The sequence below is a fragment of the Porites lutea genome, chromosome 6 (genome assembly GCF_958299795.1).
Source record: "Porites lutea chromosome 6, jaPorLute2.1, whole genome shotgun sequence".
Taxonomy (NCBI): Eukaryota; Metazoa; Cnidaria; class Anthozoa; order Scleractinia; family Poritidae; genus Porites; species Porites lutea.
Window position 1 is genome coordinate 34,150,924 of NC_133206.1, and position 15,045 is coordinate 34,165,968.

General features: G+C 38.8%; 1 protein-coding gene across 1 annotated transcript; it reads left to right on the forward strand.

Moving 5' to 3' along the window:
• The first annotated feature begins 884 nt into the window (after nucleotides 1-884).
• LOC140940156 (endothelin-converting enzyme 1-like) lies at nucleotides 885-14,584 on the forward strand. Its single transcript, XM_073389056.1, has 16 exons — nucleotides 885-1,071; nucleotides 1,774-2,025; nucleotides 2,726-2,797; nucleotides 4,253-4,366; nucleotides 4,894-5,022; nucleotides 6,401-6,528; nucleotides 8,025-8,253; nucleotides 8,992-9,090; nucleotides 10,580-10,656; nucleotides 11,295-11,396; nucleotides 11,818-11,876; nucleotides 12,311-12,362; nucleotides 12,696-12,763; nucleotides 13,270-13,394; nucleotides 13,796-13,861; nucleotides 14,387-14,584. Exons 1-16 carry the CDS (start codon nucleotides 1,021-1,023, stop codon nucleotides 14,552-14,554), a joined length of 1,791 nt encoding a protein of 596 aa, XP_073245157.1. The 5' UTR covers nucleotides 885-1,020; the 3' UTR covers nucleotides 14,555-14,584.
• The last annotated feature ends 461 nt before the right edge of the window (nucleotides 14,585-15,045 follow it).

Sequence of the window (15,045 nt, forward strand, 5' to 3'; positions counted from 1 at the left end):
CAACCATTTGGCTATTTACAAGAGTGGCCGAAGATTGAAATCCAGCAAGTGGCCAGAGCGGGACTCAAACCCGGGCCCAACGGATGGTGGGTTCGATTCTTTGGCTCCCTTACTACAGTAAGGGCTAGTTCACAACTGCATGAGCCCGAGTGGAATGTTTGAATTTACAGTGCAACAATAGGCTATTTCCGAGTGCCCCGGGCCTCTGTATCAAAACAAGGTTACGTACTCAGTCTAGCTTTGATAAGGGAATTATTTTTCATTCTCATGCTAAGTAAAAGTCATTTTCACAAGAAAGATTGTGCTCTTGGCCTCATTTTGAAAGTGAGAGTTTTTGGAACTCACAAGTGGCCTATTTAAACACTTCAAAGACCAACCCATTTCCAAGTTCTTGTCTCATTACTCAGCGGTACCTGCACCAGTACCAACTTCCCAAGAGCAGCAGACGACATCGAAGCCATGGACACCAACACCACCAGCGATCATTTGTAACACTTCAGCGTGCACTGACATCTCTCAAGGTTGGTGTTTGAAGCATTTTAATTTTTTGCACTTCGATCTCCCTGTAAGAGAGCCTCTGCTCTCAGGGTACCCTCTCTTTGGCTCTGTTACTAAAGGAAGGGCTAATCTGCACCGTTGCGAGCTGCATGAGCCCAAGTGGAATGAAACAGTTCTTTCATTGATAGATACTGTGTTTGCAGGGCTATTTGGTACTTCAAGACCCAAACAGATCTTATGAGTTTGCAGTGTATGAGGGTATACTATGACAACAAATACTATCTACATAAGACCAAATCAAGACTCATAGCATGATCATGCTTAATGCATTTCTGGATCATGTCTAATACATTTCTACATATCGATTTTGTCATGATTTCAGATATCTCCAGACAGCTAAACAAAGCAGTGAATCCTTGTGATGATTTTTACTCTTACACTTGCGGAGGATTTTTCAAAAGTCATGAGCTCAGAGAAAATCAAAGCAAGGAAACGGTCTTGTCTATCCTCAACGATGACAATATGAGAGTTATAAGGCAAACGTTACAGAATGGTACTTCTGTTTACCCTCAGGTTTGAAATACTGAAAGTTTTTTTTAGTTTGCTGACTATTTACCTTTTTAATCCACGAAACCATGTCAGGACTGGTGGGGATATAAACTTCATACCAGGTCCATGAATTCCCTGCTAAAACTAGACAAAGTTAAAGAAAACTGAAGTGAGGCTTATTTTCTGCAATGTCAAAGAACAAGCTACTGGTATTATTTAAAATGGCAAAGTTAAGAGTTTTAATTTGAATACACCTCTAAATAGTCACACCAGAACTTACATCTGCGGTCGTCAGAGTAAAAGAGGCTTGGTCTTCGAAATATCTCTGGTCCCATTTCTAGCATTTCAGAATCCGATATCTTAATTCAAAATGAATAGAAAATAAACCAAAGTGCTTTTCTTAGACGCACTTTGGTATGCGAACAAGCTCTCTTAACGCGGTTAACGGGGCAAACAAGTTGCCAGGCTCTCCGGCCCAGGTTGAGGCAAGTTTCTAGGCTTTTGGTATGTATCCACCGTTACTATGACAACTATTACTATAACTCACGTATGAACTAATATAATAATGTATTTCCCCAAGGCACTTACTCAAAGTTTCGGCTAAGAGTTGGAAGGTGGGATAGGGGAGCCTATTTCATGGAGGCATAAATCTTTTATGCTTCTTGATTATTGTCACTCCCAGATAACAAAAAAAAATACTAGTCTAACCAACTGTATTGTTTACAGAGCTCATCCATAAGGAAAACCATCCAAATTTACAACTCTTGCGTAAATACAGCTGCTATCAACAACCGAGGAATAGCACCCTTAGTAAGCTTGATAGAGAAGTACGGTGGATGGAGTGTAACGGGACATGGACTAAACTCCTGGACAGTGCAAGAAAAAATGGGACACATCCAAAGAGACCTGAATGTACAGACTTTGCTGTCTGTATCGGTTAGGACGGATTTCATGGATTCCACTCGTAACATTCTTATGGTATGCAAAACATTTAACGAGTTGTGGCATGTTAGAAACCGCAAAAAAGCGAAAGAATCCCAAAGCAATCCATCCTTTCAGGGATCCAAGTTCTGTTTGCTTAAAACCGAAAACCTCACTGTATAATAAATTCAGAGCACCGCTTAGATGTTGATTAAAATTGAATACCAACAACTAAAATAAAAGAAAACTACAAAAAAAGCAAGAATCAAAACCGAAAAGGCTTTGAAAAATGATCACTTCCGCAATCTGAAATTTCCACTGTCCTGCAGTGCTCCGCAAGGAAGTAGGCAGGTAGTTGACTTAACAAGCGAATCACATAAAACAACAGTCTTTTAAATGACGAACATGTGGCCTTAGTTCCTTGATCGCAAGGGATTGTGGAGAACGGAAACCTGTAAGTATCTGAAAAAAAACTTCTGCAATCAGCAAGTTGAACTCACATTTAGTCTCCCTCGAAGCCGTTTTTGTTTCGTGTGATGAGACAAAAACGGCTGCGAGGGAGACTAAACTCACATTTAAAGGGCAGAAACGAGAATCGAACCACACCTTTAGCTTAGACCTCTTTTTAAATACCTCCGCACAGTTCATGCTTTGTAAAGGAGGTTGCTACAATACAGGTCAGATATTATTGAGTTTTCATATGCGAATTTATAATATCAGCTATCCTTCAGATGGTTCTATCAAATCTATTTACTAGATTAGTCCCTCAGTGCTTGGTATGAGTGCGAGCTACTATGACAAATACACGGAGGATCCTGAGATATTAAAGGTTGGTTTAAGAAACATTTATTTCAGAAAAAAATGGGTATGAATCATGCTTTGCAAAATTACTACCGTGTACATCGTGCGATTCCATAGTAAGAAGGAAGAAAATTAATTACTACCTTCATCAAAGACTTAAAGTATAGCACAATTCAGATTATATTTTATCAATCTCGTTATAAATGCAGTAGATAAAGCTTCTAATTTGAAGATTAGTAATATTTATAATATATATCACCCATTTTGCGCAAATTAACATATGGGTTCCCCTGCGGATAATATCAGACAGTCTATAGCGCGCAGACTCACCACTGATGCCTCTCTTGTACTAAACTAGTACTTCCTAGAAGTAGACGCCGGTTTTTTTGCGATCATTTTATCCCACTTCTTAAGCAAACAACAGCTATAAAAAAAGAAACTTAATGAGGCTGTTCTTGCAGTTACGCTGCATTCTGAAGCCTAAGAAGCACTAGTCAGGGCATATGCATGTATCGCACATGTGAAATGAAATAATGAGATCTCTATATTTAAAGTTAATTGGTGAATATTTTAATATTCATTAATTAGCTGAGAAGAAGATTACAAAAAAGTTAACTATACTGTTTGATAATTAATCAACTCAGCTGATTCAGTTGTGTTGGGGTTTACAGAGGTCGGGGGTGGGGGGAAGGTACTCCCTATAAAGGCCTGTACGGGGAGGCTCCGCCCGAAAGGAATTCCTTTTTCAGGCTTCAGGTATATGAAAGGGTAGGAATTTCGCTAGTTAAAGTATGTAAAAGGGTAGGGAGGGTAGGGAAGTCTGTCATCGTGGTCTGTAAAAAGGCCCAAAATGGCCATCAGATGAATTTTATGGCTTTAAAAAGTCGAAAACACGTTCTGGTTTTGTGATTGATTCGTATTTAAAATACACTGCATTTCAGCAGTTAAAAGGGACTTAGACAATCTAAAAGTCCTTTTTTTTCCTGGTTGGTTGACCTGTTTGGCGCGAAATTCACCGGTCAAAAATTCTACCGGTGACGTCATGACAAATGACCAATAGGACAGTAAGTGATATTTCACGCGGCTCCCGACACAGAATATTTTAATCATTTTTTTCCCGCGTGAATTTATAATATGATTCAAATCCATTCGAGCGAACTTGACAAATCGACCTCGAGACTCGCTCGGTTGCTGGGCGACTTATTAGAGACTTATTATTAAGTCTAAAAGGGACTCAAAGTTCTAAACTAGGTTGTGAAAGGGGTACCATTTGTCAATAGAAGGAATACGAAAGGGGTACCTTTTTCGTGAAAAATGAAAATGATACACAAAAGGGTAAAAAAAATCTTTTTTGAGCCCCCCCGGGACACAGGCTCACGTGTGACTTCAATTCTACCCATTAATTTGTCAAAGATTGAACACATAATGATAATTGAATTTTACCAACTCCATCACTTATTCCCTTTTTTTCCTTTACATTAAGATTCAACGCGCGTACAAAAAGTACATGAAAACTATTGCACGTCTACTTGGAGGAGGATCAGATGCAAAGCAGAAGATGATGCGTATATATAACTTCGAAAGAGACATTGCCAATGTAAGTTATGTTTCAGATATCGTAATAAATTGAAGGAGGAAAGACTAAAAACGATTGTTCCCCTAACAAAAATCTAACTGTCGCAACCACTCATTGGTGAGATGCCAGAGTAAATTTGGTGCAATGGACTCCTTCACGGTCTTTTCGCGTGGACCAGTTACCGAAAATCCGTCTACAGTGGCAGTGTCTATACCAATAAAGCCCGTATACGAGATGCAGAACTTTTTAGGGGAAGCCACCCACTATTTTCGCGCAGTTGCTGACAGGACAAAAAACAACGCATACAAATGTAATGTTTTGCACTTAGAAACTTGATGAACGCCTCAATCATATAAATATAAAAATTTAAAGTTAGCTTGGGGACAATGTGAGGTGCATGCTCCCTTCATGGTATGCGGCGAACTCTTCGTTCCTGTTTCGAAATAAAACATTTTACACTCCAGAATCGACTGATTTAAGACAGACTGTTAAGAATCCACCTGCTTATATCCGCGAATGTCCCATGTGTTATACTATATATTTTCCAGTTGGCCACTGGCAAAGCATTCTCATATGACTTGGTAGAATCCCTTGAGCAGTACTATCACTCAAGACGATCCTTGGGCTCATCAGTGGACAAGACCATACGTGAATTTTGCTGGGACTCAACTTTCGACGTACGTAAATTAATATGGAGACTCCCAGGAGAACCGGGATACTTTTTAAAGTATTTTTTTTAACTGAAGGATTACTTATCCCGAAATTCTAATTGGTGGCAAGTTCAATTAAATTTTTAAGGAATTTAGAGTTAAGGACTTCTGTTCCAAGAATTTCGCGGGAAACTTGTTTGGCATAATTATTACATCAATAAAAGCCGATACCAGAAATTTTAGAAAAAAAACGTCAGCAAAATGTTTTACAAGATAAAAAGATATATATTTAAATATATTTTTTACCAGTTAAATATAAGTAATATTTCATATTGTTGATAACTGATATCTGCAGCTTTTTTAAAAAGTTTCGTTGTCATCGCCTTAATAGAAACAAAAAAGCTATGACAAAACGTTGGTCATAGAACTTGCAAGTTAGTTGGCGGATAACAAGCATTCTGTTTTCAACTTTGCTGGCACTTATTTCCTGTCATGTTGCTTGCCATGAAATCAATATTTCGATCAGTTGCCTACAACAATAAGCTATTTTAGAAGTAAGCTAAATCCTATGCAGATTGTGGGAACGTTTGGTTCAAAACGAGGGCGTGCAAAACGGCTTCGGGATCGTTTAGCCTGCGTAGCATGGCAGTTTAGGTGGGGCGCGTAAACAAGCTAAGGCGGGCGAGGACAGTGAAAACGCGAGGAGATTTGACCGGGAGCATTGAGAACCCCACCCCCCCACTGACTCGCGGCCTTTAGGAGCGCGCCCGACAAAACAGCCATGTTACGCAGGCTAGGGTTGGTCCAGGGCTTACAAGTGCCAAGTGGAGCAACATACAAGCAAGCCTAGCTGGCTATCGAAGAAGAAGGAAAAGAAAACTAGAAGTTTAATAGGAAATTTAAACCGCAGTAGCTTATTCTTGTGAATGGTTGAATCTGAATCGAAACAACCACACCGAATTCGTGTGGACGAAAATAATATTATGCGATCATAAGTCTACCCGTATTCGGTGGACAGGGCCTTAATAGTCATCGAAGTGTAAATATACGTTTTCAATCGTCTACACGAAAGTTCGCAAATCCGTCGGATCTAAAAAAAAAAAAAAAAAAAAAGTCTAGGAGAGTACTTTAAGAAAGATAGGGTTTCGGCAAGAGAGATCCGATGAGTCCAGGGCGGTAAGTGGATTCACTGCATGGTTTCCCTGTGAATGGAAGGCCGATTTACGTAAAACAATATGCGGTTTCAAAAATTTCCGGATTCGTGTGAACAGGGCCTAATTTATGGGGGGATACTGTTGAACAACTTCAACCCAAAGGTTTTGCCTTTCTTTTTCTCATTAACCCAGATTTTTAACACATTACTTTAGTACTAAATTTTCAACTAGTACTATTTTTCCATCCACAGTTAGATTTTATCCTGGACTTCTTAAACACTGCGTTTTCGAACCAGGGAATTACTTTCAACTCTTGGGAAAGCGTTTTTTATGTTTCAGCATCTATCTTCTCAGACATTGCTTCGACTTATCAGACTACGTAAGTATAAATGCTGGTTCTACTTCTTTATCACTAATTTATTTAATTAACGGATTGATAAATACGAGTAGCGTTTTATGAATAGCACTGAGTTGTGTCTACGGAGTCAAATTTTCCCGTTAGCGGTGTACCTTTACATGAAAAAATGTTCTCATTTTTCTGGAATTCAGTTTCTATAAAATGAATATCCGCGCCCTTCTCGCCGGTTTTCCGATATATTTTGACAAATTTTCTAACGTCTCTAACCAATGAATGCGCTGTTTTAGACACGAAAAAGCAGTAGACCTGTACCGTTCTAAGCCTCAGTCTTGTTTGACTGGTCCCCTTTAATCTGCACTTCCATTGTTTTCAGGGACAGGGGCATTGTTATGTGACAATCCCTATTGTTTTCCCAGCTAATGAAAAACAATCTTTCAAATAGGTGCGGGGCCGCCCCGAAAAAGAGAGGGTGTCGTCGGATTGCACCTTAAACTAAAAAAGGCGTCAGTAAAAAGATCAATGCATAATAAGTGCTAACAACGAAAACATAAAGATATGACATCATAATAGACAGCCCTAAGTCAATGTTTGCCTGCCTAAATAACTGAAAAATACCATACGTTTATACACATAAAGGGCTGGGTTGCATAAAGAATCTTAAGATTATATTGCGGGAACTCGTACGTTCTGTCAAAAACAGTAGGTTAATCAGGTTAATGTTCCTTATTTTAATGCACTTTCGATTGTAGTGAACAGGTTATAATTTTCAATAAATGGAAGAGCAGGTCACTGACGTGGAACAAGAGGTCATTAGTATGTGTACTCAAACGGTGACAAGTGAAATTATTCCCTAATTTCACCAATATACCATTTGATTACCTATTAATATCATGGCTGACGAACTAAGTTAGCAATCGTGAATTTTTGACATGTTCATCCTGGATCGTATCGATCGAGAACTCCACTCTCTCACTTAATGTTTAGGCCTTAAATTTGGCTAAGTTCAGAATTTTCAAAAATGTTTGACAAACTGTACCTGTTAGAATCCTTCTTGATGTGCTCTTTCGAGTGTTCAGGTTTTCTAAAGCATCTTTTTGTGCTCTGACATCTTCATGCCCGGCATTTTAAAACTTCGACGCCATCTTGACACTGAGACGTAAGGAAGGTTGCCATGGCAATTTTGTAATTTCACATGTTAAATTACAAATTAACGCGCTGAAATTTCGCGCCAAAATTAGGGAGTAATTCGTCACCTATGATATTATTACGAATAACAACCTACTGCTCCATTTCAGTGGCAACAATAATGACCTGCTGGTTCTAAAACAATAGAAAGGTGCATTAAAACGGATAATGACCTCGCACTGCGCGCTCGGTCATTATTTTCAAGAGGGCCTCGGAGCTCAGGCATTATCCTACATATAATACTCAAGAGCCCTCTAAGAAGAACTTGTTATGTAACCAGTTCCCGACATGTCTAAAGGGCAACCATTCATGGTGATATTTGCTTTAATTAGCTCCCACGACATTATCAAGGACTACATAATGTGGAGAGTTGTTTCTCGGTACGTTTCGTCAATGCCTGATGTATTTGTTCAGGCTAAGCTTGAGTTTGTCAAGACTGTGGCTGGGGCGCGAGAATATCAAAGATGGTCTGCTTGTATTGAGCAAATGATGACACCAATGGACATGACTCTGGGGAGGATGTATGTTGATGCACATTTTGACGAAGCAACTAAAACAACGGCAAAGTGATTCCTTTGAGTTAACGAGTTTTGAGTGTAAAGCAGCCGTATTTTGGGGCTGGTCATAGGAAAGTTTGGAAACGGAGTGTGAGACTGGACAGAGACGGACAAGTGAGGAAACGCTCGGAAATTCAGTTATGGCGGTTCTCGGTCCATGCGTGCGGCGATTAGGGGAGAAAAAAACCCATTCTGATTCGATTTAAGGTGTTTCGATAGAGTCTTTTGGAGACCATACAGATATTTTTCAATCGCCTTTAAAGTGATTTTAGTCCAGTCCAATCCCAATAAAATTTTCACCACTAACTGATCTTCGATTGAAGTTTATCAAAATGTAGTTTTATGTGGTAACGCGCCGGCAACGATAAACAAAAATCTTTGAAATCAGATAAAGACGAATTTCGGTACATCTAGACCTGCCATCTTTGAGTTTTTAGTTTTCCCACGTGTCAGGTGGAAGTACTAGTCTCTAAAACAAAACAAAAATGATAAAGAGGTCTTAAATTATAAGTCGAAAGGTGCATAATATGAAAAGTCCTGGACAAAACAGATAATGAAGAATTGACAACTACTTTTACCAGGGGACACAGGCAACATGCACTTGATTTGAGTTTATATATTGTTTTCTTAGCGTTGTTTTTGTATTGTTTCTTTTATTTCCGTCACTGATCAGGTGTAGTTGCTTTGACACTTGCTTCTGTTGGCATCTGATGTTGTTAAAAAATCTTTCTTTTTGTTTCAGGTACAGGAAATGACGACTCTTATTCGCAAGGCCTTTATCAGTAACCTCGATTCAGCGGATTGGATGGATACAGAAACAAAAGAGGCTGCCAAAGAAAAGGTGCAGTTCAAAATGGCACAGAAGAAATTTGCCTGAATTTCAGTGATGTTGCCTCAGAATGCTGGAAACCTCATTTCTGAGGATTTAAATTTCGAAATTTTATGAGTGTGCTTCCCAATCCCTTGGATACTTCTGCTCTAACTGGTCGTTCATTTTTTAACTTGTTACTAAAGATCTTATTTTTAACATAAAGCTTGCCTTGAAGAGAATATATTTAGCATATATATTGAACATATGAAACCACGCAGGTAACTGTCTCTATTGGCAGGGTACAAACCAGAAAATAAATTCTGTAACTCGGAGTAGTTCAGTTATTTAACAATTAATGAATGAGGCTGAGTATCTTATAAAGAATAGACCTTGTCACGGTTTTCGACGCCATCTTGACGAGTAGGCAAACGCGTGAGAAATTACAGTGATTGTATGAGAATCTAATGTCGAATAATTTCCGTAGAACGGCTTATCTGAAAAAAATATGATTTGTAAACTAAAGCTTCACTTCTAAAGATTCTCCTGAAAAAAATTGACGGCGTTACATTCACTTGAAGACCCAGAACCACTTTTTTTAAATTTTCTATACATTTGTCTGTAAGAAAGTCCCGGGAAAATTACAGACAAATATATGGAAAATCTAAAGCCTCGGGAGAAATTTAAGCACAGGTACATCCCCAAAATTTTTTAGGACAATCCTTTGCACTGTAGCTTTAGTTTACAATTGATATTTTTTTCAGAACAGCCGTTTTACGGAAATTATCCGACATTAGATTCTCATACAAACAATGTAATTTCTCACGCGTTTGCCTACTCGTCAAGATGGCGTCGAAAACCGTGACAAGGTCTATTATGGAGATCGAGAAGGGTGTTATCCGTCGAGGCCGTAGGCCGAGACGAATAACACCCTCCGAGATCTCTATAATTCTTCATATGATACGAAAGCCGTTTTATTATTCATTCAAAATAATTCCTAGTTTAAAAACATAGCTAAAACAAGCTTACCTGCATCGATGTTAAGTTTAACTTCACCGAAGATACACTTAACGTTTAGGTTTGTCCAGCTCCGCAAATATTCGCCAAATAGCAGATGTCGCCCTCCGAATTGTCTTCTTGCTGTTTTTATTATGTTTTTAGCCATTATTTCGCCTAGTTCCAGCTGTAGTTCTTACTCTTGAAACGAGTGAAGTGTCTGCCATTTTAGTTTTTACAACGAAAACAACTCAATCTCGTCCCCAGGTCTTCTCGGTTAAAGGTGCATTAACCTGTAGAAGGCTGCATTTCTTCCAAATTTGGTCATCAGTAACCGGTTATGGTGAATTATGCGTGTGCTTTTAGCCAATCAGAATTGGGGAAATATTTTGAATGAATAATAATGCTTATTAATTAATTGTTAAGTTCAGAGTCGCCAATTTTTGAGATCTGGACCCTGACCAGAAAGTCTTACTAAAATAATGGCACTAACACGTAATAACATAATAACATGCCATCATTTCAGGCCAATGCTATAAAAGAGGATGTGGGATACCCACTATACATAAAAGACGACTGGAAACTTGACCAACATTACTCCATGGTAATGTAGATTTATCGTAATTTAGGCGAAACATTTTCCCTTAATTAAAATGACCTTTTGTTCTGCCTGTTGCCTGTTTACAAACAATAACTAGGCAGTTGTGTCTGCACTGAGAAGTCGTGCCGTTTAGTGGCATTGATTAGCCAAAATATCAGGGTTTATTAGGTAAAAGGAAAACGCCGTCTTTTCAAATCTCTTTTTCCCCAATAGGCCCTAAGAAGGCAGGGGCAACAGGGCAGGGGCGGATCTAGGGGGAGGATGCAGGGGGTGCGCCCCCCCCCCCCCCCCCCTGAGATGACCTGCGGTTTTCTAAATACAACTGGTATTCTGCCAAAAAAAAAAAAGTATGTGGTTTATTGGTGTTGAAGTAGAGCAAGAGATGAGTGCACCCCCTCCTAAAAAAAATCCTGGATCCGCCCCTGCAGGGGACGAAACCAGCAATGCAACATGGGGCAGCTTGTTTTTGCGCCTTTTGCCTCGCCCGCTTATTTTCATTTTTTTTTTGTCTACAAGAGCAACAGAAATTAGTCCATCTATCACGTGGCTAGTCTCTGACGAAATCAAATCATGTCATTGCTTATTATCTCGTCTAGATTTAGACATTTATTTTGTTTTGTTGTGTTTTCCAAAATCACCGGCTGACAATCGATGACAATTATTTTGAAAACACAGTGGCAATGAACAAGATGTTGGTCCAAAAAAACTTTGGAATGCTTCGTCACCCAGTCAACAAGGATTTGTAAGTAATATAATGCCGCTTGTCAGTCCATTTCAGCCAAAGAAGGCTGAAGTTTGATTGAGGATGTGCTTCATTTGATATTCCAGAGTTCACCAGTATATCCGTAAAATAGGACCTTCAGGAGAAACAGCAACTATAAGTCGTTCAGCTACCTTTAACATGTTGTTTCATATTAGTCAGTAATCATATTCCCCAACATTCTGATTCAGGCACTTAATTTACAACAACAAAAGTAACTGCTTTCCCTTTAGAAGCCGCTTCTCTACTTAAGTATAAGCCACACTACGAGTAACAACTCGTACAAAATTATAAGTCATAAAATTTCAAAGTCTGGTTAGAATTTTGTTTTCTAAACTATCAATTACCAACATTTCGATTCTGAATTTTAAAATAAGTTATATACATATATCTGCTCTTCTAGGTGGGGAATGGGCCCTGCACAAATCAATGGATATTACAATCCACAGCAAAATCGAATAGGTATGTGGGAGTTCCCATTTCGTGGCAGGCATGTTGTAGTTGAGGTTGGTTAGAATAAAAATCCGTCAAAATTTTGCTTTAGCTTCTACTTTGTTATAATGAAAACGAAAACCAAAAATAAACAAACAAACAAAACAGTAGAAGACAAACGTATAGAGGCCATCCGGAATGCACAATATCAGAAAGATTTAACATTGCTCTAGAGATTCGGTCTAGAACTCGGAGCGGGTCGTGAGTTCAAAGCTCACTTGGACTTCGGGATATTTTTTAGCTTTCTCGTGTTTAATTTCTCCTTCTTCCAAATTGAAATACAACATAGTTGACTGACATTTACGCACGACCACAAGTCTTGTTATGATCTGAATAACAGCTTAGTCGCACCAATCCGCAACCCTGTTTAATTTTGTACTCATTTGTCTTTTTCTTTTCCATAGTATTTTTGGCGGGAATCTTGCAATCACCTTTTTACAAGAAAAATGCCCCAAAGTAAGTGATACGAAGTCGACTACGTGACATTTTGTGGCTGTAAAACTGTTTGTAAACCACAGAGCTCGAGGCGAGATAAATGTCTGGCCAGAGAGATTTTTTTTATTATTATTTGATAAAAATTGCACAAAAAAGGGTAGCCACGAAGCAGCAAACCTAGCTCAAATGGTCGTTGACACACACAACTTTCTGACTGAAACCCTGACCTGCCCTTCCTAATTAGAGGATAACGGCACGGAGGGTCTCCGTTATATTGGGGTTATTCTTTACATCTGAGGTTTTAAGTGCATCATAATGTTATGAAACAAATTACATACTACTTTCTTTCGCCAGGTATCTCAACTATGGTTCACTGGCAATGGTCATTGGACATGAAATTACCCACGGATTCGACAATAGAGGTATTTTTTCAGTTAAAGATTCTGCAGGCATAAAAGTTTTCTTACGACACGAAACTGAATACATCAAACTTAATGAACATGAGACTTACACGTTACGAAGTGTTAGGAAGATCCTGGAACAAGGTCAATTTCTGTGGAAAAAGGAGAAAATAGGCTTTAAAAAAGTCAAGAACACACCACACTGTTTTATATTAAATATAGTCAAGATTTAAACATAGTAATGTCTTTCTATTTTCTGTAAGTTCAGACGACGTGGAAAAATTGTGATGTGTTCGTTTTTATTACTGAGTAGCATCGATTTTCACAGCTTAATTCTAAGTTTCTTGGTAAGATTTCGTGCGCATGACATAGGGAACAATGCTGGCGCCGTCATTGCATCTTTCACATCGTCCATGACTACTCTTATAGACAATAGTCCCGACCAATGAGCCTGCGACAATTTCTACACCAGTTTTTTTTTATGTATACCAAGCTGTTTCGTATATTCTTATCTCTGCCCTTTGTAGGTCGTCTTTTTGATAAAAATGGAAATTTTAAGGATTGGTGGTCTTACGAATCGGAGTTTAACTTCAAAGATAGGAGCCAATGTCTTGTTGATCAATACAGCAACTACAAGGTGTTTGGAGAATACGTAAGTATATAGCGCAATAACTTTAGGGGCAAGGATTTTCTAATTGAAGTCTCCTGTGTCGTAAAAATCGTAAAATTAAATCCCAAATAAACCATTGTAATAAAGCCAAATAAAAGAACTTTTGGCTAAGATACTAGCTAGTACTAGAAGTGTTAGCTCTTTTCAAAAATACGATGTTATTACAGCCCAAAAGTCTGTAGCCTGGTTAAAAAGGCATCCCGGGGACGAAGTGGAAAAAATACGGTACGTCGCAGGTACGGGGTTGAAGAGGAGCCGAATTGCAACAGCTTGTATGAAACGTACTGTCTTACTATTATAGGGTTCCAAACAGTTAAAATTATGAATATTTTTATAATAATTTAACATTGTACTTATTACATTATTGATTATTCTTTACGCAGATAGACGGTCAACAGACGTTGGGTGAAAACATCGCTGACAACGGAGGGATGAAACTAGCATACGAAGTAAGTTGGCATATGAACAAAGATAGAAGTGTTTTTCAACTTTAGAATTTGTTGCTTTACCGTTTTTTTTAAAGTTCATTCTCAGTATAGAATCATGTGACTGTGTTACGATTCTCTGCTATTTCAGTATTGCATTGTTTTACACTTGCAATGCATTCTATCAGTTACCATGGTACTGTGGAAAAATGTATGGAAATTTGTGTTTTTAGAATAACGAGCAAGCAACAACAGAGACTGAGATATTCTTACAGGTTATTTTAGCGTGCTATTTTTTTACCTTATTGTTTGTTTGTTGTTACATTTGGCCAGAAAGAATTGATTCAGTCGCAGATCTACACTATGCAACGGTATTGTTGCAAGAGCCGATTACCCGATTGGGGTAAATCACTCGAAGAGCTTGTATGAGAGATGAAGGCTCCGGGTAATCAGCTCCTAACAAGAGCCATAATGTGACCCATTATAGCTCTTGGCTCCTAATTATTGATATTAATCTTGATTTCTCTGTCAAATTTCCTTGTACTTCAGGCATACCAGTCCTGGGTGAAGGCCAATGGAAGGGAGAATCCTTTACCCGATCTTTCAATGAGCGTGGATCAACTTTTCTTTATCGGATTTGCAACGGTATGTTTTAGTACTCCGGCGTTTTTTCCACCGTCGCCGTTGCCCGTCGTGGTTGCTAGGGAAGGACCATAAGGAAAGTAAAGGGGGTGGGGAGTTCTGCTTCAGCGTGGAAATTTTTTTGGCTCGCTATGTGTGCATGTTTATTTTTTTTTCTGCCTGTCTCAACTGTGTGCATTTTTTTCTCGTATAATTTTTCATGTAGATTTTTTCTTTTTGTTTTTTTTTTCCCAACCCGTCTCACCGCCCTCTTCACTTCCTTGAAAAAACGCTACCACGGCCTGTTTGTTCAAACCCTGGGCTTATACATCGTCGTAAGGGGTTTTAAGAGGGCTAATAAAAGGAAGGGCGTATAACCGGAATAGAAAAAAGTGCTTCGAAACAAGCCATAACAGTGCTGATCAAAATACGTTTTCAATTTACTGATAGCCTGGGACCGGGCTCCGCATTGGGAGAAAAAAGAGAAAAATATTGGTGTGCGCGATAGTCTGGGGAGGTCCGTTCCCCCTTTTGCCCCACTGCCGAGAAACTACCGAGCCTGGTTCCAGGCTAATTTACTGATTTTT

Excerpts from the sequence above, each read along its gene's own strand:
- LOC140940156 (XM_073389056.1), top strand. The coding sequence starts at position 1,021 with ATGAGAGTTATAAGGCAAACGTTACAGAATGGTACTTCTGTTTACCCT. Across the intron at positions 2,798-4,252 it reads AGGATCCTGAGATATTAAAG|ATTCAACGCGCGTACAAAAA; the intron begins GTTGGTTTAAGA and ends CTTTACATTAAG. Across the intron at positions 11,397-11,817 it reads CACCCAGTCAACAAGGATTT|GTGGGGAATGGGCCCTGCAC; the intron begins GTAAGTAATATA and ends CTGCTCTTCTAG.